The sequence below is a fragment of the Manihot esculenta genome, chromosome 6, assembly GCF_001659605.2.
Source record: "Manihot esculenta cultivar AM560-2 chromosome 6, M.esculenta_v8, whole genome shotgun sequence".
Lineage (NCBI taxonomy): Eukaryota > Viridiplantae > Streptophyta > Magnoliopsida > Malpighiales > Euphorbiaceae > Manihot > Manihot esculenta.
The window spans coordinates 948,738-975,079 of NC_035166.2; the positions used below are offsets into that span (position 1 = coordinate 948,738).

Consider the following 26,342-nt stretch of genomic DNA (forward strand, 5'->3'; position numbering starts at 1 on the left):
TATAGTAGTTAGATTTTTGTTAATTTTAATTATTAAAAATTATAAATTTAAAATATTTTTGATATAAAAAATTAATTAATAATTTTTTTAAAAATTATAAAAATTAAATAATAAAATTAACGAAAGAATTAAAGTAATACACTTTTTTAAAACGTAAAAAGCATTATCATGTATTTTTTTAAAAAATTAACTATGGAGTATCTCTGTGGTTAGTAATTTTCCTATAAATAAATAACTCTCTGCTGCTGAAAGGGAATACTGCGGTCCCCTGGTCCCTCAGCCTCACCAATTCGCTGCCGTACAACTTCGACCCTCGCCTTTCTTCGTGTCTTATATATATATCTGATTAAATTCATTTTAGTGATCGTCAACATCGTCATCTCTTCATTAGCGATATTTAACTCTTTAAAACAACTCCATTTTCTCTCACTAAAGAAAAGTTGGAGAGGCCGTAGAGAAGCTCTATTTCGAGAATCGTCTACACGTAGCTAATCGGAGAAATGGTGTCTCAACGTCTTGGTGGTGATGGTGCTGGTATTGTTGGATTCGTTGGGTTGGACGAGCTCAGCTTGGAGATGGCAGCTGCGCTTGTTCGGTCTGGTTATAAGGTCCAGGCGTTTGAGGTAAATTCATGCTCTTTTTTTGTTTTTGCAATTTGGATTTCTTCTCATGCTGTTTGGTTGCGAGGAAAAAAAGAAGCAGATTATGGAAATTGAATTTTCTTTTTATGCTTTCCTTCTTCAAATGATCAAATCCAAGTTTTCCTGTTTTCTTGTCAAAAAAATCCGCTGGCTGGATATAGGAAAATGAACTATATTTAGATTAATCCTTCACTTTTTCTTCGTCTGTGATGGAAATTTTTTTTGCGTAAAGTTTGAACCAGAATTTAATGACTATTTTGGGCCTGGAAGAAGGAAACGAACATTTTATTTATTTTTTAATTGTAATTGTAATTAATATTAATTATATGATAATGTCTTAATTAATAAAATTACAGTTCCAATATTTTAAAAAATATTAAATGACTAAATTACCCTTCCTCACCGTTAAAAGGTTCATTTTCTTTCCAAGAATACATCGGGTAATTTGTCAGCAGTGGGGTCGTTTCCGCACCAGCAGAACTATGAAATTGTACTATTATAGTGGAGATTGATGTCACGTGAACTTATGTACGGTGCATGCGTTGCACGTGCCTTCACCGCTAGGGGCAGTTTTGGGTTGATCAGAACAAATTTTTGTGCAGGAGAAAAATATTTTCTTCGTTTTTTGCGACTGCTTGGCTTTAATTCAAAGAAAAATATGCTGGCAGGTTCTTCCAAAATTAAATTATATATAAAAAAAATCTTCTTCTTTGGGACTTGGGAATGGGAGGTTCTCATGGAAGGGGTGGGGGGAAGGGGAAATCTGGTGCGGCATGATCAGCTACACCTGACCCACTTGATTCTTTCACAAATCACGGAATAGGGAAAGCAAGCAATTGCGTGTTATGTTTCTAATTTGTTTATTCTCTTTGTCCCTCGTTAACGTTTGCGTCGCCTACCTTCTCTCATTAAAACCGTCGAAACGGAAAATTTTGCCGTATCTTCGTAGGTCACCACTTACCTATTTATTTTCTTTTCTTTTATTATCTATCTTTTTAAAAATTTGACTAGGTGCTGCTTATTTGGATGTTGATTTACGAATTAAATTAATCCATATTTATTGAAGGTCAATTGGATCCACCAAGCTAAAAGGTCTAATATACTTTTTATTGTTTTGGAGATAAATACATTATTTAAAAAGAAAAATCTCAGAAGGGTATATAGTAAAAACAAATCAGAAAAAACAAAACATTAATTAATTTGTTTTAATATTATTAAGATGTATTAAATAGAATATATTTAAAATTATAAAGAAAAAATGTATAGTTAAATTTGTAGAGATTAAATAATATAAAATTTAAAAAGTAGGCTAAAATATGTTAACCAAGTTTTATTTGATAAAAGTTTAAGCATTTAGGCAATTAAGTTTACAAAATAATGACGTTTTAATTGGTTGATTTAGAAATAGCACTAAGTAGTTAATCTTAATAAAGTACAAGCGTAATTCACCATTCGAAAAATTGTAAATTAAAAATAATTTTTAATTATAAGGTTTTCTGTGGGACTAAACTATTAAGGATAAAGACTACCTATAACAGTTTTATTTATTTTTAATATTTGAGTTATAGCTGTATACTTATCTTGTATTTAGTTAGTTGTAGATATTAAAGATAAAGACTACCTCTAACAGTTTTATCTATTTTTAGTATTTGAGTTATAACTGTATACTTATCTTGTATTTAGTTAGTTGTAGACTTGTATATCAGATCTGCTCTCACGAGTTTTCTGATTCAATTTTCTTAAACTTTGATTAATGGCTTCGTCATCCAATACTGTTATTCAATTAAATGCTCCAACGCATTTTCCAATTAAACTTACTCAAGAAAATTTTCCTATTTGGAGAAAACAGATCCAATCAACCTTAATTGGTCTTGATTTACTTGATTTTATTGATGGTTCACGGGTTGCACCATCACAATTTCTTTCTGAAAAAGACAAAACAGCCAACCCAGCTTTCGCCTTATGGTTTCGACAAGATCAAATTTTGATCAGTGCTCTTTTAGGAAGTTGTTCCGATACTATTCAACCCTTGATTTCTTCAGCTAATACTGCCAAAGAAGCATGGGATCGGCTTCACCAGAGTTTTGCTAATGTTTCTCATTCTAGAATTCTGTCCTTAAAAACTAAATTAGCACAGAACTCTAAGGGAATCAAACCGATTGCTGTTTTTCTCAATGAGATGAGGGCTATTGCAGATGAGCTTGCTCTTACCCAGAATCCGGTGAGTGATGATGACTTAATTGTTTATATTATCACGCGATTGGGAGATGATTACAGTCCCATAGTTGCTGCGTTAAAAGTTCGTGAAACCCCAATAACCTTTTCTGATCTCTTTGAAAAACTTACTGATCATGAACGATCCTTACAAGAAAAAGATTCCACAACTGTTTCAGCTACGTCACAAGTGATTGCTACTGTCAATTACACTCAACGTTCTGGAGGGCGTTCACAAAATCAGAATGGCAATTATAATCGATCTCCACAAAACTCCAATTATTCTGGAAATCGACGTGGTGGTTGTGGTTCTTACTCTGGTGGTCGAGGTCGAGGTTCTTATCGATCTGATGTGGTATGTCAATTTTGTGAATATACTGGGCATATTACTGCTGAATGTCGCAAATTGGCTCGCTTTCTTAAGGAGAATAATATGTCTTTGAAGACTGATACCTCTCATTCTTCAGCACCGATACCTGCAGTTAATGTTACTTCTGCTATGGCTGCTTCTTCTCCACAACAATGGTTGTTTGATAGCAGAGCTTCTCATCATGTTGTGTCGAATCCAGCTTCTTTGCAAAGCTATTCTGACTATGGAGGTCCTGAGGAAGTACAACTTGGTGATGGTAAAACGCTTGCTGTATCACATACTGGTTTTGTGCAAATTCCTGCTTACTCTAAGAATTTATCATTGCCTAATGTGTTATGCGTGCCTAATCTGCGCAAGAATTTGGTCTCAATTGCTAAGTTGTGTCGCACTAATCATGTTTCTGTGGAATTTTTTCCGTCTTATTTTGTTGTGAAGGATCTGTACACAGGGGCGTCTCTGCTACGGGGAGAGAACATTGATGATATCTACTGTGCAAGTTTTTCCAGAGTTAATTCTCAACGTTCTCAGCTGAATGTTACTACTCGGTGTCTGTCTTTGCTTTCTGAATGGCATCACAAGCTTGGTCATCCCAACAATAAAGTCCTTTTGTTAGTACTTCGAAATATTAGTCTTCAGTCTATGTCTAAATATATTTCTAGTTTTCATTGTACTTCCTGCTCTATGAGCAAGAGTCATAAATTACCGTTTTCTGAGAATTCTCTTGTTAGTAATAAGCCTTTGCAACTTGTTTATTCTGATGTTTGGGGTCCTACACAAAAATCTATTGATGGCTATGCATATTACGTTACATTTATTGATCACTATTCTAAGTATGTTTGGCTATATCCCATGAAGCAGAAATCTGATACTCATGATTTGTTTATCCACTTTCAGAAATTGGTTGAAAATTATTTTCACACTAGAATTGTTTCTGTGTTCACTGATAATGGTGGGGAGTATCAAAAGCTTAAAAATCATTTTTTGTCTTGTGGCATTTCACATTATACAACACCTCCACATACGCCAGAGCATAATGGTACTGCTGAACGTCGTCATCGCTCAATAGTTGAAACAGGTCTTGCTATGTTACAATTTTCGTCTTTACCTTCTAATTATTGGTCTCATGCTTTCCAGGCTGCTGTTTATTTGCTCAATCGGTTGCCTTCGTCCGCTATTTCATTTCAAACACCTTTCTCTAGATTGTTTGGTATGTCTCATAGTTTTAAGAGATTGAAATCTTTTGGTTGTCTTTGTTTTCCATGGCTAAGGCCATATAATAATTCTAAACTTCAGTGTCGTTCATTGCCTTGTATTTTTCTTGGATATTCTCCAACTCAATCTGCATACAAATGTTACGATCCAAAGGCTAATCGTTTGTATTTGTCTCGTCATGTTCAATTTGTTGAGCATATTTTTCCATCTGGAACTTGCACTAGTTCTCATCAATTTACAGATTATTTTCGAGATGCTTCTTGTACAGGTTCGGCACAACAACCAAATCCATCACCTGTTGCACCAACTGCAGTTGCTTCGGTTCCATTGGCAATTTCTATTCCAAGTGATTCTGATTTGTTGGTTTCAAGTACTGGTTCCGAATCTATTACAGCATTATCAGCAGAATCTGATCAATCTGCCATGCCATTAATTAGTACTGAGACTCAACAAGTTGACCCTTTGATGACTGAATCTTCTACTGCTGATTTAGATTTGCCACTACCGATTGTTTCACAAGACTCAGTTTCAGCTCCTGTACAACGGCAGCAGCGACAAAGGAAGCCTAACTCGAAGTATTTTAATTCTTCTTTTGTTAATCTTACAACTAAATATCCTTTACCGGATACACTCGAGCCAAGAACAGTGAAACAAGCTCTGGCCAGTTCACTTTGGCGGCAGGCGATGGATTCAGAGTACAATGCTCTTTTGAAAAATAAAACTTGGGAGATGGTTTCGAGAGACAAACATCATCTTATTAGTTGCAAATGGGTGTTTCGGATTAAGCGTAAACCGGATGGTACTATTGATAAGTACAAGGCACGTTTGGTTGCCAAAGGATTTCTTCAGGAACCTGGGCGTGATTATTTTGAGACATTTAGTCCGGTTACAAAACCAATTACAATTCGGGTAGTTCTTACTCTTGCAATTTCTAAAGGATGGCAGTTAAGGCAATTTGATATAAATAATGCCTTTTTACATGGCACACTTTATGAAGATGTCTACATGCAACAACCTCCAGGATATGTGCAACCTGAGTTTCCTGATTATGTTTGCAAACTGAAGAAGTCTCTTTATGGTTTGAAACAGGCTCCACGAGTTTGGTATCTTGAACTTACTTCTTTTTTGCTCAAACTTGGTTTTCGCAAATCAAATGCTGATGCGTCCTTGTTTATTTTTTCCTCCAATGGGATTATTGCATATTTTCTAGTATATGTTGACGATATTGTACTTACAGGTAATAACAATCATTTTCTGCATACCTGTGTACAGAAGCTATCTGCTCAGTTCTCTATCAAAGATTTGGGAATATTAAATCATTTTTTGGGGGTTGAAGTGATTTCTACAACTGCAGGACTATTTCTTTCGCAACATCGACATATTGCTGATTTGTTAGATCGATATGATATGGCTGGAGCTAAAGAGGTGAATACTCCTATGTCTACAGGAGACAAGCTGATCTTAAATGATAGTTCTAGTTCGACTGATTCCACCGTATATCGCCAAATTGTTGGATCTCTTCAATATTTGGCAATTACGCGTCCTGATGTTTCTTTTGCAGTGAATCGGTTGTCACAGTTTATGCATGCACCGACGCAAACTCATCTTCAAGCACTGAAATGTGTTTTGCGATATCTCAAAGGAACCATACATTATGGCTTATTTCCCAATCGAAATTCCACTCATACTCTGTCTGCCTTCTCTGATTCTGATTGGGGTGGTGTCCTTGATAATGGGCGGTCTACAACTGCTTATGTTCTATATCTTGGTTCTAATATTATCTCCTGGAAATCTAGTCGGCAAAAGACTGTCTCACGATCTTCTACAGAGGCTGAGTACAAAGCCTTAGCCAATGCTGCAGCAGAGGTATTTTGGGTTCAAAGTTTATTACAAGATTTGGGAGCACCAATATCACAACCACCAGTCCTTCATTGTGATAATCTTGGTGCGACTTACTTCTGCGCCAATCCAATCTATCATACTAGGATGAAGCATCTTGCACTGGATTACCATTTTGTTCGCGAGAAAATTAATGCTGGACAGTTAAGGGTTCTTCACATAAGTTCAAAAGATCAAGTTGCTGATGTGCTTACAAAGGCTTTGGGAAGAACTCAGTTTTGTTACTTTAGAACCAAGATTGGAGTCTCCGATGGCGCCTCAATCTTGCGGGGGCGTATTAAGGATAAAGACTACCTGTAACAGTTTTATCTATTTTTAGTATTTGAGTTATAGCTGTATACTTATCTTGTATTTAGTTAGTTGTAGATATTAAGGATAAAGACTACCTATAACAGTTTTATCTATTTTTAGTATTTGAGTTATAGCTGTATACTTATCTTGTATTTAGTTAGTTGTAGACTTGTATTATATAAGCTTTTGTAATACGTTCAGTAAATAACACAAAAACCCTTTTCTCTATATAAACTAAAATGTTGAAACCAAAATGTAATTAAAATTATAAGCACTCGAGTGTGGGTACAGGAACTAAACATCAACCAAAGAAAACAAACTAAAAAAAAAAGTTTCAGGACCAAAATAAATAATTTTGAAATAGCGCATTTTGTATTAATAATTTATTAATAAAAAGAAAAAGATTTGATCAAAGCCTCAAAAGAGTTTGTTAATTAGAGCTACAATTTATCTTGCCCATTCATCACTAGTTTGTCTGTGTATTATGACGATTTTGCAGAATGCTATATATATGTAATATTCATTAAACACCAACATAGTAGGTGCTATTATCTAATGCATTTATATATCTGTATGCTTATTTTGAATTTAGTTTTGGGGAAACCAGCTAGCTTATAGAAAGTATTTATACAAAAGATTGGAGATTGAACAGTTCCATAAAAGGAATTGGGTTCAAACCACTGGATTAGAGCATGTGTTTATGACTCTTCTGAATTCTAGACATAGGACAGTGTGAATTATTTTGCAATTAACATTTGTTATGAGATGATTAAACGTTTAGTTGGGCTGAATGGTGGAAAGATCAATTGACCCGAGCTAAGTTTGAATTGAACTGCCGATGATGTATTAATATATTTGTTTTACAGGATTGTGATGTTTAACAATATTTATCTCATTTTATAGATAGAAGGAGCTCTGGTGGATAAGTTCTCAAATCTGGGGGGAGTTAGATGTGCCAGCCCACATGAGATTGGGAAAGGTAAAAAATAAAAAATAAAAAGATAATGCATTAATTCTTCACATATTAATTTAATCATCTAAAGTGTCATAGAGTAGTTTAATTTAACTTTTCCTTTTAATGCTTATTCTATTCAAATATTTGCAAATATGCAGAAGATTTTCATTATTTCCCTTTTCTAGAGATATTTGCGTGAAATCTCTTCTCTGTCAGTCTTTGCTTCACATAACCTTTCTGCATTAATAGTTTCCTATAACTTTAGCCACTGCCAAGTGAGCTGCATTGTCTTGGGACTGACTCCTGATACTAAAATTTAATGCCTTCTGGAGTTTTTGCTTTAACTAATACAGTTTTTCTTTGGGTTCTATTCTTGGTGTTCAGATGTTGCAGCGTTGATTATCTTACTATCTCATGTTGATCAAATCAATGATGTGATATTTGGTCAACAGGGTGCCTTAAAAGGTTTTATAAAGCTCTGTATGGAATATTATGTTTTTCTTTTTCTCCTTGTTGTTTATCCATAGATGCATAATTTAAGGGTATGCAGGGTTGCAGAAAGGGGCAGTCATCATCCTACGCTCAACTATTTTTCCATCACATGTACAAACTCTAGAGAAAAGTCTCGTGGGTAATGTATCTGCAAATGTTTTCATATCCGTATTGTAATTCATTCTCCTGGAAGTGTTTCCACTGCATCAAAATTGAGTATGAATTTCAAATTTTGATATCTTTCATGTTTGAAGAGCTACTGATGAACCATATTTAATTTTTGTTCTCTTCTCTACTGATATTTGTCTAGCTTATATGAGTGTAGCATGCACTCAAACTTACCAAGTCTGAGATTAGATTGTAAATGTTACACTTCTTTTTGGCTTCCGTTGATTCTCGTTTATTTTACGTCATTCCAAAGTTATACGTGTTGAGGCACAGGAGACATCTCATAATGAGTAAAATCTCATTTTTCAATAAATCAACTGGTTAAAATTTGGATATTAAACCATCACTCTTTAAGTATTTCTCAAATGTTTTTGTGCCTGAAGCCCTGATATTTCTACTAATAATTGAAAACCTACAGTAAATTTGGCAGACTTGTTTTTCTTGCAGCGGATGGCGTGAAAGCTTATTTAGTGGATGCATATGTCTCCAGGGGAATGTCTGAGGTTTTAGATGGAAGAATCGTGGTACTATTGTTTATTACATTGCATGACATATTGTTTCTCATACTTTGCTTGGTAGTGGATGATTGCATGAAGAGTTGAAATTCGTCTTTATTGTTGACTAATTCCATTTGAGTATAACCCTGATTACTTTTGCCTTGTCTAGATTAGTTCCTCAGGGACATCTGAAGCCATTGCAAAGGCTCGTCCTATTCTCTCTGGTAAGAATCATTTTTATTTGTTTTATTGAAGCACTAAGCTTCATATTTAAATTTGCCAGTATATCATTCTCTAATTCAAATCATGGTGATTTTTCAACAGTAATGTGTGAAAAGCTGTACACTTTTGAGGGTGAAGTTGGTGCTGGAAGGTGTGTTTTCCTTGTTCTTTGCAGCCTTCTTATCCCAATTACGAACTCAATTATAGTATTACTAGATATTGTGGTTGACCTTTAGACAACTGTGTTAAGTCTATACATATATATGTTTTTTCTTAATAGTAAAATTAAAATGGTCAATGAGCTGCTTGAGGGCATTCATCTTGTCGCTTCAGTGGAGGCTATTTCTCTTGGCTGTCAAGCTGCAACTAATCCATGGATGGTCTACGACATAATATCCAATGCTGCTGGAAATTCGTGGTGCGTTTTTACATTCACATATCTTTTACCATTCCTTTATGTACATTTTGTTCTAGAATTCTAAGTTGGAAAGACTCCTGATAAGAATAATTTTGTAATTATTGCTGGCATGAAAAGGCCTTTAGTTAGGGCTAGCAGCTTTCTTGTCTCTTCTTTTATTTATGTCATCCTCTTTTATTAGTGCCTTTACCTATATATATATATTATATATTAAAAGAAATTCTTGTTCTTTGGTGTTGTGGATGGGGACTTTTTTAATGCAGGGTTTTCAAGAATCATATACCTCAGTTGTTGAGAGGGGATATCAAGCCCCATTTTCTCAATATTGTGGTCCAGAAATTGGTAAGACACATTGTGCTGATATATGTTCCAAGTTTTTTTTGGCATTTTCAGTACCTATTTAATATATTGCATATTTACATTGTCAACATGTCCTGAATTGTTGAGAACTAGTGCTAGATTCACTTTGCTTAAAATAATTGGCCTTCAAAAAGTTAAACAATTGGCTACTGCTAGACTAAAATGGCAGTAGCCGCATGATAGTGATTGAAAAGAATAATAGATGCCAAAAATGTTAGTATTTTGAGTCCTTGAAAGTTAAAAAAATCTCCAGTTTTGTCATTTAATTTGATGTCAGATTGATAGTGAATATTAAGGGGATAATGGCGATTTAAAATTTGTGTTTAAATAAGGTCAATATCTTCATGTTTTTATAGATTTGTAGCTAATTTTCTTATGTAGTAACCAAGTGAGATTATTTTTAGATTAGTGATTGTGGTTAGCTATTGGTAGCTACTTTTAACAATTGAATATTTGCAATTAGTAACTTATGGTTGGGGTCCAAATGCTAATGGCTAAACAAAATCCCAACGAACTCTGAATTGTATTATGAGACTTTCTGTAACATTTTCATCATGAAGGAATAGGACTTTGTTTGAAGGTTTAATTGTTTGAAGGTTTAATACCTTGCAATCTAAGTAGAAAATTTTGGCTAATATTTTACTTTAAGATCATATAGCCGACCCAACTGGTTTCAGATTATGGCATAACATATGTTGTTTGTTTACTTTAAGATCATGTGGATTTTGATAACCTTTTCTTACCTATTATTTTTATTGTTGTTATTATTTTTATTTCACCTTATGCAGCTAATGAAATTGCGCTGTGATTGCATCCTTTTAGCCTAAACCTTCTGTTAAATTTTTTACAACATGAGTTTATGGAAATTCAGGGTGTCATTTTGGATTTGGCCAAATCATTGCCATTTCCTCTTCCACTTTTGGCTGCTGCTCACCAACAGCTTATTGCTGGTAAAACTACCATCTAAAGTGCTGAATGTTGAATATTATTAAACCAACCAAGTTCCTGATCAGTAAATTTTGATTAGTAGGGTCTACATATGCTGCTGGAGATGATAACAGTATCACATTGCTCAAGGTCAATTCCCCCCCACAACCATCTTTCTTTTTTTGAAATTTCTTTTGTCAGTTTGGTTGTGGAATGTGGATTTCTCAACACATTGACAGAAAAATTGGATTAACAGATGTTTTCTTTGCTTTGTTGTCTATACCTCCTACAACTCTTCTCCAGGTTTGGGAAAATGTATTTCAAGTAAATATTCAAGAAGCGGCCAGCGCAGAACCCTACATCCCTGAGCAATTGGCATGCCAAATTACTTCTAAATCTGTTGCTGTGAAGCGGATTGGTTTCATAGGTCTTGGAGCAATGGGATTTGGCATGGCAACTCACTTGCTGAAATCCAATTTTTGTGTCATTGGTTATGATGTAATCCCTCCTGCTATTTATCACTCTATTGTGTTTTTGAGGTGGGAGAAGTGGATTAATACAGTTATTGTTTTGTCAACAACTCGAACAAAGTTTATTTATCTTTCTTGCAGTATATAGTAGATCGAGAATATTCATTAGATTCCCTGCATAACTGTCTAAATTGTGGAAAATTGAAACTAAGAGTTTCAAAATTTTCAATTAGCTGTATGCTTAGTTGGGTGTAGTATACTGGTTCATGCCAACTCTAATTTGATATGGATCCATCAAATTTTTAATTCTACCAGGTGTGAGGTGATTGAACCAAAAGAAAAATAAATAGCCTTCTTTTTAAAAATTTCAAGGAATAAATAGCTATTATATTTTAGATTATCTTCTAAAATTCTTTTCTTACCAATTGTAAGAGTTGAGATGGTGATTCATATTGCATCCACACTCCACAGAGCACAAGAGTTTTGTAATTCTAGTATTTAACTAACCATATATCTCTGAAGCTTTGTGGCTTAGAGCTGATTATACCTTTTTCTGAATTTTTATGTTTATTCACTGGATTTTCTTTTGTATTTAAAGAAATTTGATTATCTTGAATTCATGGTTTGTTTTGAAAAATTACTGTGCTGATTTGAAATATCAGAATTTTGCCAGCTAATACAAATTCCAAGAAATTATGTGTGCATGCATGATACATACTTTTGTGTTAGTGTTCTCTGCAGCCTTTTCACGAAGTGCACATGTATCATAGTTATGCAAGTGCATGTACTTGTATACATTTGGGTGTATGTTTGTTACTACATGAATTTTTTTTGCTGTTTAAACTGCATTTGGAAATTTCGATTTAGATACGTCTATTCATGGGTGGCAGGTATATAAACCGACACTGACTCGATTTGCAAATGCTGGTGGCTTGATTGGGAACACTCCAGCAGAAGTATGCAAAGGTAATTGAGGCACATTAATACGTTGTACAATGTTCCCTACTTCACGATGTTTCTTGGGAAACTACCTTTGCTGGGTGTGACATTCTTTACTAAATACTAATTTTATATTTCTTTTTTTCTGAGATTTATATGATAGAGCATTATGAATTTGTGAATCTACATGTGTGCTACTTTGTATTGATGGCATAATCATATTAGCAGGGAATTATGATCAGGTCGTATATGGTACTTGGGTAGAGTGGTGGATTTTGTTATTTTGTAAATGGTAATAGCTCTTTTTTATTTTCTCCAGATGTTGATGTGCTTGTAGTCATGGTCACAAATGAGACTCAAGCTGAGAGTGTTTTGTTTGGAGATCATGGTGCAATTTCAGGTACCATCCACAGTATAATAATATCAACCAATTTGGTGAAAGCTACTGACTTTATTTTTGTGTGCTGTAGCACTTTCATCGGGATCATCCATCATCCTTTCATCTACTGTATCTCCTGGATTTGTGATCCAACTAGAGCGGCGATTGCAAAGTATGTCCTATATTTATTTTTATTTTTCTATGTTTTGGCTTTTATATTTTAACTCCAGTTGCAATAAGTGAATAATTATTTTATTGAGGTGAAAATTTAAACTGCCATTCGAGAAAAATATATAATTACATGCCATATCTGGGAACAATATTATTGTATTCCTTGGGATACTGAAGGGACATTGCATAGATCACAGTTTGTGAAATTTTAGAAGGCAAAGGACAAGAGGTAAACCTTGATAGTTAAAAAAACCACATTGCTCCTTGTTACAAATTATACAAGATGCTTTACTGATTTTACATGTGAACTATTTTGCATTCTCTACTCTGGATTTCTCCCAATTCTTTCCTCCTTTTTTATACTTAATGGAATTCTTGCCAAAATATTCCTTGTTACAAATTATACAAGGTGCTTTTCTGATTTCACATGTGAACTCTTTTGCATTTTCTATTCTGGATTTCTGACAATTCTTTCCTCTCAAAATAAGACCCATGAGAAACCATAAAAAAGGTATTAAAATATGAATCATAACGGTGGTGATGTTCTATCAGCTTATTGTTCATTCACAAATCTGGCAGACTGGCACTATAAAGTGCCTGCAAATAAATCCAAGATACGTTAAACATATGTGAACTTTCAACGACAAATATCTAAAATAAAACGGAATGAATTTTGCTATAACTTCTAATGTGGAGGAGCAAAATATAGTGAAATGTTCCTTTTCGTGATGGGGAAATGGGATTTGTTGATGAATATGATGTCCTTGAGAAAGGAACAACTGTCAAATTATTCATTAAGCAAGAGAGGAAGAGAAAGTGGCGAATTCTAGGAGAGAGTATATTTGATTAAGTTCCTGTCTCCTTATGATAATTCTTAAATACTACCTGACCAGTAAATATTGCTTCATTGTTTTTGTTATAAAAGGCAGAAACAGAATGTCTATTTCTGTCCTATTCTAGATGAAAATCAGGATCTATTACCTATGACATTTTCTGTTCAACTATTATTGAGAATATTCTTCAATAATGTATTAAAAAAATGTGGATGCTTTGACTTTTATACGGAATCATGATAGATGTTTGGCACCACAAATTGGAGGGTACCTGTTGGTTTCATCTTGTCTAGGATGTGTCGGATTGTCACATTTATGATTTGCTTGAAGTATTAGTCTAACTACCAATGTATTAGATGAAGGCATAGATGTGCTTCCCGTCACCTTATTTCTATATTCTACTCCAATATCATATTAATCTAACTACCAATGTGATAGATGAAGGCAAAGATTTGAAATTGGTGGATGCTCCTGTTTCTGGTGGTGTCCAAAGGGCATCAGATGGAACACTTACGGTTTGACAATAACTCATTTTATTGAGCAAAGAGATAGGTTTTCTTGACAGTATGTAACAGTTTTTTTTTTTTAAAAAAAATTTCAGATAATGGCTTCGGGTACTGAGGAAGCTCTTTTACATACTGGCTCAGTCCTTTCAGGTAATAAACCAGTTGTAAATTTTCTAATTTTTTATTTAACAATTTCCTGAAATTTTACATTGCTTTTTTTTTTAAATCAATGGTTAACTGTAAACAGCATTAAGTGAGAGGCTCTGTGTCATAAAGGGAGGTTGTGGAGCTGGAAGGTATTTCAGCATCAATTTGTATTAAGAAAAGTTATATTTATATTTAACGTATATAGTGTTCTGTTTTAACATTTACAGAAGTGAAAAAGATTTATCTTGTTCGCTCAAATTGTTATTTTCAGTGGTGTAAAGATGGTTAATCAGTTGCTTGCTGGAGTTCATATAGCTTCAGCAGCTGAGGCAATGGCATTTGGAGCTCGATTAGGCCTCAACACCAGGATGCTGTTTAATTTCATTGCAAATAGTGGAGGAACATCCTGGTTTGTGTCACTTATCCTGCGCTTCTCCTTTTTCCCTTCATGTAGTTGATATTCTTTGTATTGAGCTGATCTGAAAAACAAACATATTAATCCTCTCAAATGCTTTTTTTTAGCGATTTAACATGCAATGGTTTCTTCACAATTAGCTCAAGTGTGAAAAGTCATCTTTATTGACGTTGTGATGGTGGTTAGATTCAAATGATGCTTTATGGGAAATGGTAATAAGTATTACCTTTTGCTGCTAGTGATGAGAAGAAACACCAACCTGTAAAATAATGAACAGGAAAAAGAGAGAGTAAAAGACAGAAGAGAAGACTTGTTTTTTTTTTTTTTTTTGGGGGGGGGGGGTGTTAAGAATTTTCTGTTAATAATTCTCACAGTATTTGATTCATTTTTTTACCATAAGTCTTTTAGAAACTTCATTCATCCTTTGATTCGAATGCAATAAGGTTCCTTGTGTAAGCGTGAGTATTCCCAGTCCTCGAAAATTGATGGTTCAGATTTTTGTTCTTTTTGGGTGGGGGATTGTGGGGGCCCATCAGGCATTGTACTAGATAATATGGGGTAGAATTATTTAGAGTTGATAGGACTCACAACTGTGGGGAAAATAAAATTTCAAAGCTAGCAACTTCTTTTAACTCTTGTCAATTCACAAAATTTTCTCCTACAATTTTGTGATTCATTTGAGAAAGTAGGAAAAAATAGAAAATGGCTAAAAAAAAGCAACGAGATTTCCTTTCTAAGCAACTATGAGAAATGAAACAAAATCCAAAGAAATGCTCTGCAGACTTGCTATATGTTCTCTAATTAAATGACCTGAAATATACTCTTGCCAGCTTTGAAGTTGAATTTAATGCTATCCTTGCAGGATGTTTGAGAATCGTGTTCCACACATGTTGGATAATGACTATACCCCATATTCTGCCCTCGATATCTTTGTGAAGGATCTGGTTAGACCTAATGTGATTCTGTTTTATGCGTTTTGTTTGAGATAAGAATAACCATTTAAATAATTAATTATCATGCTATTAACAACAGTTGCCTTAAACCATTTATAGGGCATTGTTTCTCACGAATGCTCAACTCATAAAGTGCCACTTCATGTTGCAACTGTTGCACACCAGCTGTTCCTGGCAGGTCTGGTCTTCTTCTTCTTTTTTTTTTCTTTTGTAATTACTGTTATCTGAGTCTATAAGATGAAGTAGCATCTTGAGTGCATTGCATGAGGTTTTAGGCTTTTAGTTGGCGGAATGAAGTGGATAGTCATAAGTTTGATGATAGGAGTAGTAAATTGGAATTTAGAATCACAAGTTGTAGGGCAGGTTTAGGAAGCCAGTGACAGAATGGAACTTCTAGTAAAACTGGGGACTATAGCTACTACTTCTGTGTATCTTGGATTAATTGTTGACAGGAAGGATGAAATTGACAGGGCTTTAGATAAAAGGATTTGAAATGTTGGATCTAAGTATGATCCATGAAATATTAGTAGCAGTAACCTTGGCGGCAATGCGTATAGTTACACCAAAGGCATTATCCTTAGATTGTAGTATGAATACATAAATAATATTTTAAAAAATTATTATTTAGTTTTATTGAAATGTATATTATTTAATCCTTCTGTATTAAGAATATTTTAAATTTTTATATAATATTTAATGGTTAAAATTAATGAAGTAACTAATTAATAGATTTTTTAAAATTTTACAATATTTTTATGTATTTTTTAAAATTAAAAAACTAACTAATGGTTTTTCTCATTGTTTAAAGATTAAGTAGTAATTTTTTTTTATATTTAACTTTTGTAATTTTTTTCTTTTAAAAAAATTTCTATTTAGCATGGATTTATAGAAAAGCTAACTATATCGATTTAATATAAATAATTAATATAACACTATTTTTAAATTAATACAGATACCATCTAAAAATTAATGTTATAGTTATTATTAATAATTATTAAAATAATCCAATACCAAATAATTAAAATATAATAATAATTAAATATATTTCTTAAAAAAACACACCTATTCAGATGCAAATTAATCGAGAGTGTTCACTGCACATGTTACTCTCTCATGTTCCAAGGTTCCAACACAAGCCCACTTTAGCATAGAAAACAAAAACAGGAGTCCCACCTAACCCACAGAGAAAATCGCAAGAGCCCTATTTTATTCTTTTCACATCGGTCTGTCGTTTCTATTTGTTCTTGTGTCGATGCTTAATGTAGAAATCCAAGACACAGCAGAAAGGAAGAAAATCAAAGAGGGAAAAACAGGGAGAAACTATATTCAAGATATGCAACAAGATAATTCAAATTCTTGAGCAATTAATATGGTTCATATCAATGCTCTGCTTCTTCTGCTGATTGCCGCTGCTTTTTTCATCTCTTCTTGTATTCCTTTCTTCTTAACTTTCTTTTTAATAAAATTGATTTTTCTAGTTTTTCTCTTTTGAACATTAAATAAGGAGAGAAAATAACATATTTCTCTAACACCTTGAATTTAACAACCAAGAAATATAATATAGTGAGAAATAAATAGAAATGAAGATAAATGAATGTTATATATACATAATGTTCTTTTTTTCTTCCAAGTGTCTTTTTTTAGATGAGATTGTAAGGATATAATAGTCATTTTTATTTTTATTTAAGAGAGAAATAAATTGTATTTCTCTCATTTGCTAATAATATATTCAAATAATATAAAACAAATTAAAATTTCATTGTTTTCTTTATTTTTATTTCCCCTTTTTAATTGCCCTTTCTTTTCACTACACGATTAAGCATCCAACCAAATAGTTAAAGCCTTAAAGGGTGAAATGATATGGTTACTTCCTCAAAACCATAATCCAAACGGGCCATAGTCCACAAAAAAAAAAAAAGAAGAGTGATTTATTAATATTTTTATTTTTTTAAAATTATTCTAACTAATAATTTGTTGTTATTTTTTATCCTTCAAATTCATAATTTATTTCAGGCGGGTGAAAAAAAAGACTATAAAAAGCCCGGTACAAAACCACAGAAAAAAAGAATCTCATTTTTGTTTATACAAATTTCTAAGACACAGAAAATAAGTTAAATTGAATTATACACAGTAAATTTAATGCCCAACAAGGGCTACTGAAAGAGATGACACTGCCATGCATATCGCGTCAAATGTCTATGCCCTCTTCCAAGTGTAGTACTCAAAACCCATCCTTTGGACCTGTCCGCCACTGCTGCACCGGCAACCCAACTTCCTGCCACTCCTTGCTTGAATCTCACTGGAAAATCGACAACGAACCCTATTCATTGTTGTCGAACTTTCCCATAGAGTGGAACTGCCATCAACATACTTGGAATTTAGAGTTCTTTCTTAATCTATAGCCCACGGGCTGGGATCTCGGCGGAGAAGTTCCGGATCACCATAATCAGGGTCGTCCACCATCGGTTTTCCTTTCTTCATTGTCCACGCGCCTCGACGCCCCCTGGGAGGCCGCTGTTTGACGTAAACAGCTGCCGGAACTTCAGTTTATCTTAGAACTAAAGATCGTTATTTTGTGCTGCCATATTGAGTTATTGTTGGGTTTAAGGAAGCAAAAGCAGAAGCAATTTAACTACTGGAAAACATGGTTAATAATGATGATTTTATGCGCCTCCAACAACAAGTCGCTGAATTATCTGAATGGGGGAAGGAATTTGATCAGAAACTTAACTCAGTTGATCATCGACTTGATAATTTTCAGGAACAATTTAATACTGAAATTGGCCGGGTTATGGAATCTCTATCCTTGATTTTAGCGCATTTAGGCGTGGATAACAAACAAAAAGGTATTTGTATTTGGTCTTTCCAGTTCCCTTACCCTGACTGTTAAAATTGCACCTCCAAATCATATGTGAGTTTAATGTAATTGTTTACGCACTTAAAATATTTCTTATGTTAGTTGATTAATGCGGTTTCTTTTATATGTATTTCCGTTTGCTTTGCATAATACTTGAGTTTCACTCTTCTGCAGGTTCTGCTGCTGGCTGGGGTCGTCAAGACGATGCTGGTGTAGTCAAGGTATACAAAAGTAATCACTTGCAAGATTTACATCATGCATATTCAATATAGTTGATTGGAATTTAACAGCAAATTTTCCAATTATCTCCACAGTATTATGAGAGTCTCACAGGTGTTAGAGTTGAAGGAAAACTCCCCATTCTTAACAAAGAAACTGTTTTGAAATGTCTTCCAGCTGAGTGGCCCTTGGATCCCATTGATGATATACGTAGGCTGAATCAGAGCAATTCAAAAGTATTGGTTGTTCTAGATGATGATCCAACAGGAACTCAAACTGTTCATGATATTGAAGTATTAACAGAATGGTGATTTCTTAGCCTATGTACATTACTGCTTTGCAAAATGGATTGTCTAAATAATACTAGATATTTTTAATAATGAATCTTTTACAGCCTAAGGCAAGTTTTTCCTCTTTGTCACTGGTTTAACATTCTTTGTTTTTTAGTTCCATCCTGTGTGAAGCCCTTACACTGTCATATCTATGTAACAGACTAGCCCTCTGAACACATTTTTCAGTTATATAAGTAACTCTGTTCTGTACATTTCAGGAGTGTTGGGTCTCTGGTTGAGAAGTTCAAGAAGAAGCCAACATGTTTTTTCATTCTGACCAACTCCAGGGCACTGAGTTCTGAGAAGGTAAATAGCATTGTTCAATATGAATGTTATTAAATTCCTAAAGCTTGATTCCTATCAGAAAATTGACATAATTTCTCATTAAGAATTCACTAGCTGCTGGTGGGAATAAACTTTGTTTGTGGAGACTTGTACTTACAAATAACCTAAATACTTTTTACAGGCAAGTGCACTGATAAAAGATATCTGCAGAAACCTAAGTGATGCAGCTAAATCAATTGAAGATGTTGACTATACAGTAGTTTTGAGAGGGGATTCAACATTAAGAGGTCATTTTCCAGAGGCAAGGACAGAAACCTATAAGTAGTGTTATTATACAGAGAACTTCTGTGCAGGGGTGGAACTAGGTGTTAAGGGTACAGGGGTCATGGGTCATGGGTCATGGCCCCTTTGATTTTTTTTTTCCAGAAAATATAAATATGGTCCCTTTAAAATTCATAACTTTTCATTAAACCTAATAATCAAAACTATTTTTTCATAATAAATATATTTTTCCCCCTCGTAATTTTAAAAGTCTAGTTCCACACCTGCTTCTCTGACTTTCTTCTACCAATCACAGCATGAGATAAGAGTGTGTGATTTATGTAGGAAGCGGATGCGGCTGTTTCTGTACTTGGTGAAATGGATGCATGGATCATTTGCCCTTTTTTCCTTCAAGGAGGCCGTTATACCATCGAAGATGTACACTATGTTGCAGATTCTGATCGGTATTGGTCTCCAATTTTTATTTTATCATACTGATCTTATTCAATTTTTTTTCTTACCATTTAACATGGTAACCACTGCCTCTATAGGCTTGTCCCTGCTGGAGACACAGAGTTTGCTAAAGATGCGGCTTTTGGCTTTAAATCTTCCAACCTACGAGAGGTCTACCCTTTTTCCATTTTTATATCTAGTTGCTGAGATGTTAATGTTGGTAGTAATTTTGCAACTCTGTTTGAAATTTTAGTGGGTGGAGGAGAAAACTAAAGGCCGTATTCCAGCTTCTAGTGTTACATCTGTATCTATCCAACTTCTGAGGAAAGGTGGACCTAATGCTGTTTGTAAGCTTCTTTGTGGCTTGCAGAAGGTACAAATAATTAGGAATGTGGTGTGAAATTTCCATAATTGGTTTGTACCTGGTATACTAATTTTACCCCTGCCTTATTGGCACAATCTTTTGGTACTCTTTAGTCTGCTTGTTCTATCCTTGCCTCATTATGACAAGTATGGTTGTCCTAATTAGCTATTATCTTTGCACTCTATGCGTTTGTCTTCCCTTTGGACTTTCTTGGACATCCTATAATGAGAAACAATATGACTTTCTAACTAAAGTGGTCTTCTTTTCTTGGCTTTTGAGTTTCTGTTACTGCAAAGGTAAGTCCCCCATCCCCAGGTGCAAGGTCCCCGAAAAATTATCTGCTAGCTATGTGAATCATTCTGGGTATTTGATAAGCCTATTCAAATTAGTGGAAGTATTGTTTTCAAGTTATTATGCATAATGCCTCCAAAGATCTCTTTTGAATCTGTAGACTGCATTATCACCAGGAATTTATGGTGTGGACATGTACTGCTCACTGATGATTCTTTTGTTTTTTTTGGATGAAACAGGGTTCAACTTGTATAGTCAATGCAGCAAGTGAAAGAGACATGGCTGTATTTGCAGCTGGAATGATCCAGGCAAAATGCCCTCATATTCTGTTTTATTTAAAAATATATATATTCTTTAGCCTTTTCAAAATTTTTATAAGTTCTTGCTTGTTAAGCAGGCAGAGTTGAAGGGGAAGTCATTCTTATGCCGCACTGCTGCTAGTTTTGTTTCTACCCGAATTGGAATTATCCCAAAAGCTCCAATACTGCCCAAGGATCTAGGAATAAACAAAGACAAGAATGGTGGACTCATTGTTGTGGGATCATATGTTCCAAAAACAACAAAACAGGTTGAACTACTGATCTCTGATTTCCTTATGTTTCTATTTAAGCACTGAGATGCCAATATTTTGTATACAATTCACATCCGTTATGTGTCGAAATTCACAGGTTGAAGAATTAAAAATACAATGTGGTGCTATCTTAAGAACCATTGAGGTGATCTCAATGCCTAATGATTCTGTATCTTGTTGATCATAATGTTGAAAGAATGCATGATGATGTTACCTTTTACGTTGTTTAATCCCATAAAATAGTGTGAGCACACGTATGTATTGTTAGTGTTAGGGATTTGAATTTCCTTCTCTGTCATAAACAGGTTTCTGTTGATAAACTTGCAATGAAGTCTCAAGAAGAGAGGGAGGAGGAAATTAGTAGAGCTTCTGAGATGGCAGATTTTTTCCTTGGAGCTCGCAAGGACACATTAATAATGACCAGTCGAGAGCTCATCACTGGAAAATGTCAGTCATGTCCTCTCTCTCTCTCTCTCTCTCTCTCTGTGTGTGTGTGTGTGTCTCTCTTGGTATTGTTCATTTGATGGTGATTTATCTCATGGTTTAACGAAGAAAACACAGATCATACCCTTTTTCTTCATGAAGATTGATGGGTATACTGACTCCGTACAGCTGGTTTTTGCAGTGATTCACTTTTATTATATAATTTTCATAAAATTTATTCACTTTCTGTAATTTATTATTCACTTTATATGATTTACACTTTGTATGTTTTTTTCATTCACTTTCTATAATCATCTTTCACTTTTTATATTTGATTTTTCATTTTTTTGCAGTCATTAGAGTCAGTATGGAATTGTAGTGACTCATTACACCAACCATTTTCATTTTTGTACATAATATGATTGGACTTAGTATTGCGTTTTATCAGCAACATGCAGTCGGATCGACACTTCATTATCTTTTTTTATTTTTATAAAATAGGCATAGAGCACTAAAAATAACATCATTGTTGGGAATAAGATATTTCTTTTGAACTCCGTCATCTAATGCCCCATCTTTTATTGCTTTCTGTCTCAGCTCCTTCTGAGAGTTTGGAAATCAATTTTAAAGTGAGTTCTGCTTTGGTGGAAATTGTGCAGCGGATATCAACAAGGCCTAGATACATTTTAGCTAAGGTATTTCAGTTTATTTAAAGCATCAAATTTTTGTTTGTTTTGATTATGCTTTAATTGATCAGTTTTTTATTCTTCAATCCTAAATCTCCCATTTCATATAAGTAATTAGTTTTACATCGTTTGTTTGAGACTTGATTTGGTATGTTTAATCCTTTATCCATAAATGTACATGTAGCTTCAAATTGGCTCCTTAACCAATCTTCTTCTGAACGATCTTGCCAGTGGAAACAGGAATTGGAAATGGGTCTGTTTTGTATGCTTTTTTTGTAAAAAAAAAAAATGTAAAACACGTTGAAATAGATATTGCAGGAGTTCCAGAACCTTATAGTTTGAGATTAATGATTCAAATCATGACAACTCCACTCCCTTTATAAATTGTAGATGAGTGGTACAAACCAAATGCTTTAATAAATTTGCAAATGCAAGTAAGCAACAAAAAAGGTTAAAACTAACTCAATTATTTCTGGGAAACTGTGAAAAGTGTTCCGTTGCTCCTCCTTACCAGGTGAAATCAAACTTTTGTCTCATGTAGTATGCAGTAGGATTGAGTTGAAGAACAACTGAAAAGGATAGTCATAGGGGCGAAAAGGATTGTCATAGGGGCTGCAAAATTTTGGTATACATAGGAGTACAGTAACCCAACACACACTCAACATAAAATCTGTTAAATAACAGCTGTGAAGTAATATAACAGATATTATTTAAGTTCATGACCTACACTACATGACTAGATTCACAAAAGTAAGGCTACCTTGTATCAAATTGCCTATATGACTTATACTTTGTTACTATGAAACTTAGAAGAAATTGTCATACTTCCACGGAATGGCATATTTCCACCAGCCACGATACTTTTTCCCTTCCTTGGGGCCTTTTTGTTTTCATATTGTGGGGTATACTTTCCCTCCTTTCTCAAGACTCTGCCCCCTGGTCAAAGTATAAGAGACAGCCACTTTACTAATTTCCTTCTTGTACTAGGGTGGAATCACCTCATCAGACCTTGCTACAAAAGCCCTAGAAGCAAAATGTGCCAAAATAGTTGGACAAGCTCTGGCTGGTGTTCCTTTGTGGCTGCTAGGTCCTGAAAGTAGACATCCACAAGTACCTTACATTGTTTTCCCAGGTAAATGAATTCTCATATTATTTTTTGAAACCTCTTTTATTTCCATAAATTTGAAAAATAAATGTCTAACTTATTAAGATGGTTTTGCAGGTAATGTTGGTGACAGTAAAGCTTTGGCAGAAGTAGTGAAGTCCTGGGCTCGTCCTTCTAGACTTTCATCAACGAAAGAGCTCCTTCTTGTAAGGACATCAAAAACTTAATTGCTTTAATATATATATGTTGACAGTTTCTTTCTATATAAAGAATGCAGAGAAGGGAGGATATGCTGTTGGAGCATTCAATGTTTATAATATGGAAGGAGCTGAGGCTGTTGTTGATGCAGCTGAGAAAGAAAATAGTCCTGCCATTCTGCAGGTTAGAATGAGAGTTGGAAGTTATTTGAGCAAAGTAGAAGTTACCAAAATATGGAATTAACATCTTATGGACATAGATAGCTATGAGCTTCAGATGCTGGTTAATGAATTCATAAATGATAACTATTCTATCTACAGATACATCCTAGTGCCTTGCAGCAAGGAGGAATTCCCTTGGTTGCTGCTTGTGTCTCTGCTGCTGAGCAGGCTAATGTAAGTGTCTTTTATATCTTAAGAAAATAAAGGAAAGGACTAGAGAAGAAAAGGATATGTAGTTTGGAGCCATATCAGCTATAAGCAAACTATGGTAGCATAGATATTCAATTGCCATTGGAGGCAATATTTATACATCTAGGGTTGAAATAATTGAGAAGTTGAGGGACAAAGGTTATGAGGAGACAAAGGTGAAGGGATTTTAATAATTTGATGATTAATTTGTTACTTTTAATCACACCTCAATGTTTTAGGATCTTAGGAAGTTGTTTTCCCTTCCTCTCCTTTCCTTGCTTATTGAGATGCATGCATATCTGTAGGGGCGAATGTGATATATATATATATATATATATATATATATATAGAGAGAGAGAGAGAGAGAGAGAGAGAGAGAGAGAACCTGCTTCTTGGTGAAATGGTATATCATTATGATATACAGAAACAGAGCCATTGAAAGAAAGTTGTGTTAGGAACTTAGCATCTTATATTGTGCAAGGCAAAATCTTGGCTTTTGGGTGTATTTCTTGTTGTACAAAATGCTGAAGAGTGGGACATTAGCAGGGTCCTGCGTATGCAGGACTATAACTGAGTGATAATCCTTTCTACAACGTTTTCTACTTGCAAATTTTCTTGTAAGTTAATCGTTGGTTTATGCAGGTTCCTATTACTGTTCATTTTGATCATGGAACTTCGAAACAAGAACTGGTAGAAGCTATCGACTTGGTGAGTTGCTTTTCATTTATGAACAAACATCCCTCGTCTCCTTAGAATGCTAATTTGGTAACAAATTTGGTATCCTCCAGGGATTTGATTCAGTGATGGTAGATGGTTCGCATCTTTCTCTCAAGGATAACATATCATACACGAAGTACATATCTGCTTTGGCCCATTCCAGAGATTTAATGGTGGAGGCTGAACTAGGGAGATTGTCAGGAACAGAGGACGACTTGACTGTTGAAGATTATGAAGCAAGGCTGACAGATGTTAATCAGGTATCTGTGCTTCCTAATCCTATTGACAGGAATAATCATTCTCATAAATTTTTTATACCATGAAGTGATGCAATTGGCTTCACTTGAATTTCAGGCTGAAAAATTCATCGACGAGACTGGCATAGATGCTTTGGCAGTGTGCATTGGAAACGTGCATGGAAAGTACCCTGCCAGTGGCCCAAATCTCAGGCTTGATTTGCTCAAGGTATCATATATCAGCATTCGCCAACGCATTAAAATTTGCTTAATGTCCATGAATTCTGCACATCAGATTTCACCTTTTCAATCACGGTCATGCATTTTCTAGTATGTTAAGGATGGCACAGGCGCACAGCATACAGGAGTTGTTATGAAGTAATGTCTTTGGACTTTATGATGATTCCACCGGGTACAAAAACGAATTTGTACCTTAAGAAGTATAAAAGGGAAAAAAAACAGCGAGTAAACTTGTTTCGTAGATTCTAGTTCCGCAGAATCCTGCTCCTCTAATTAACTCATTACGGGTCTGGCATTATCATTTTAAATAGTGAGTGGGGAAGTAATTCCTTATCAAAATATTGAACTTTTGTAACCACGTAAATCTGCTTCTATTGCGTAGGGGTCGAGTTTTCCATGATACAATATCTCACAATTTTCTGGGGTTCCCTATAACCAGGGTAGCTTGAAAAAATGTAGTTTTAGAAGTAGATTTGCATACTAAACTGTGCTTGCCAGTTCAAGAATTTATTTAATTTGACTGATCAACAAACTGAGCATTGTCTCTTTTTATTAGGATTTGCATGCCTTGAGTTCAAAGAAAGGCGTCATTCTTGTGCTTCATGGAGCTTCTGGCTTGCCCAAGGAACTTGTAAAGGTACACTTCCCACATATACAAGCGAATTTGAAGCTTTTGTGGAATAAGACAGTTAAATGGAGTTCAGTTGCAATGTGTTATTCTATTGGATTCCTGAAAGGGAAAATCAACACTAGTGGTTGAACATTTTTGGCCGAAACATTAAAATCTTCATTAATACCTTCACGCAGGCGTGCATAGAACGAGGTGTGAGGAAGTTCAATGTGAATACGGAGGTACGCAAGGCTTACATGGAATCGCTGAGCAGCCCCAAGAAAGATTTGGTTCATGTTATAGCTTCTGCAAAAGAAGCCATGGAAGCTGTGATTTCAGAAAAGATGCGTTTGTTTGGTTCATCTGGAAAAGCGTAATTTCTCTCCCTCCTTTATTATCGTAAAGGATCCCAACCTGCAAAATTTAGCTGCTACCTCATTCATTGTTTCATGGAACTCCATATATATTTATCCGCGTTATGATAAAACCAAAATTTTCCTATATATTTCTCTGCGTTTTAATCTTTGTTTTTCTTTCTATTTATTGCCTCCTCTTGTCAAGTGGTGCGCTACATTTAGCAAAAATATTTTCTCTTAGTATGTTAA

General features: G+C 34.5%; 1 protein-coding gene across 4 annotated transcripts; it reads left to right on the forward strand.

The window, feature by feature from the left end:
- Window positions 1-252: 252 nt before the first annotated feature.
- Window positions 253-26,240, forward strand: LOC110616633. 4 transcript variants are annotated; one of them, XM_021759064.2, is made up of 42 exons: window positions 253-623; window positions 7,531-7,606; window positions 7,967-8,047; window positions 8,133-8,213; window positions 8,690-8,766; window positions 8,909-8,963; window positions 9,064-9,112; window positions 9,242-9,379; window positions 9,643-9,721; window positions 10,611-10,689; window positions 10,767-10,816; window positions 10,970-11,164; window positions 12,027-12,102; window positions 12,395-12,475; window positions 12,546-12,626; window positions 13,897-13,973; window positions 14,060-14,114; window positions 14,212-14,260; window positions 14,383-14,520; window positions 15,389-15,470; window positions 15,579-15,657; window positions 18,511-18,557; window positions 18,651-18,862; window positions 19,106-19,193; window positions 19,354-19,473; window positions 19,779-19,897; window positions 19,985-20,057; window positions 20,140-20,259; window positions 20,781-20,849; window positions 20,939-21,109; window positions 21,210-21,257; window positions 21,418-21,559; window positions 22,133-22,230; window positions 23,209-23,353; window positions 23,444-23,532; window positions 23,597-23,707; window positions 23,845-23,919; window positions 24,577-24,642; window positions 24,723-24,911; window positions 25,006-25,116; window positions 25,684-25,764; window positions 25,935-26,240. In XM_021759064.2, exons 1-42 carry the CDS (start codon window positions 501-503, stop codon window positions 26,112-26,114), a joined length of 4,155 nt encoding a protein of 1,384 aa, XP_021614756.1. In that variant the 5' UTR covers window positions 253-500; the 3' UTR covers window positions 26,115-26,240. The 4 variants fall into 4 exon arrangements, with proteins under 4 accessions (XP_021614756.1, XP_021614757.1, XP_021614758.1 ...); XM_021759065.2 differs by having other exon boundaries at window positions 10,770-10,816; XM_021759066.2 differs by having other exon boundaries at window positions 8,690-8,763.
- Window positions 26,241-26,342: the final 102 nt, after the last annotated feature.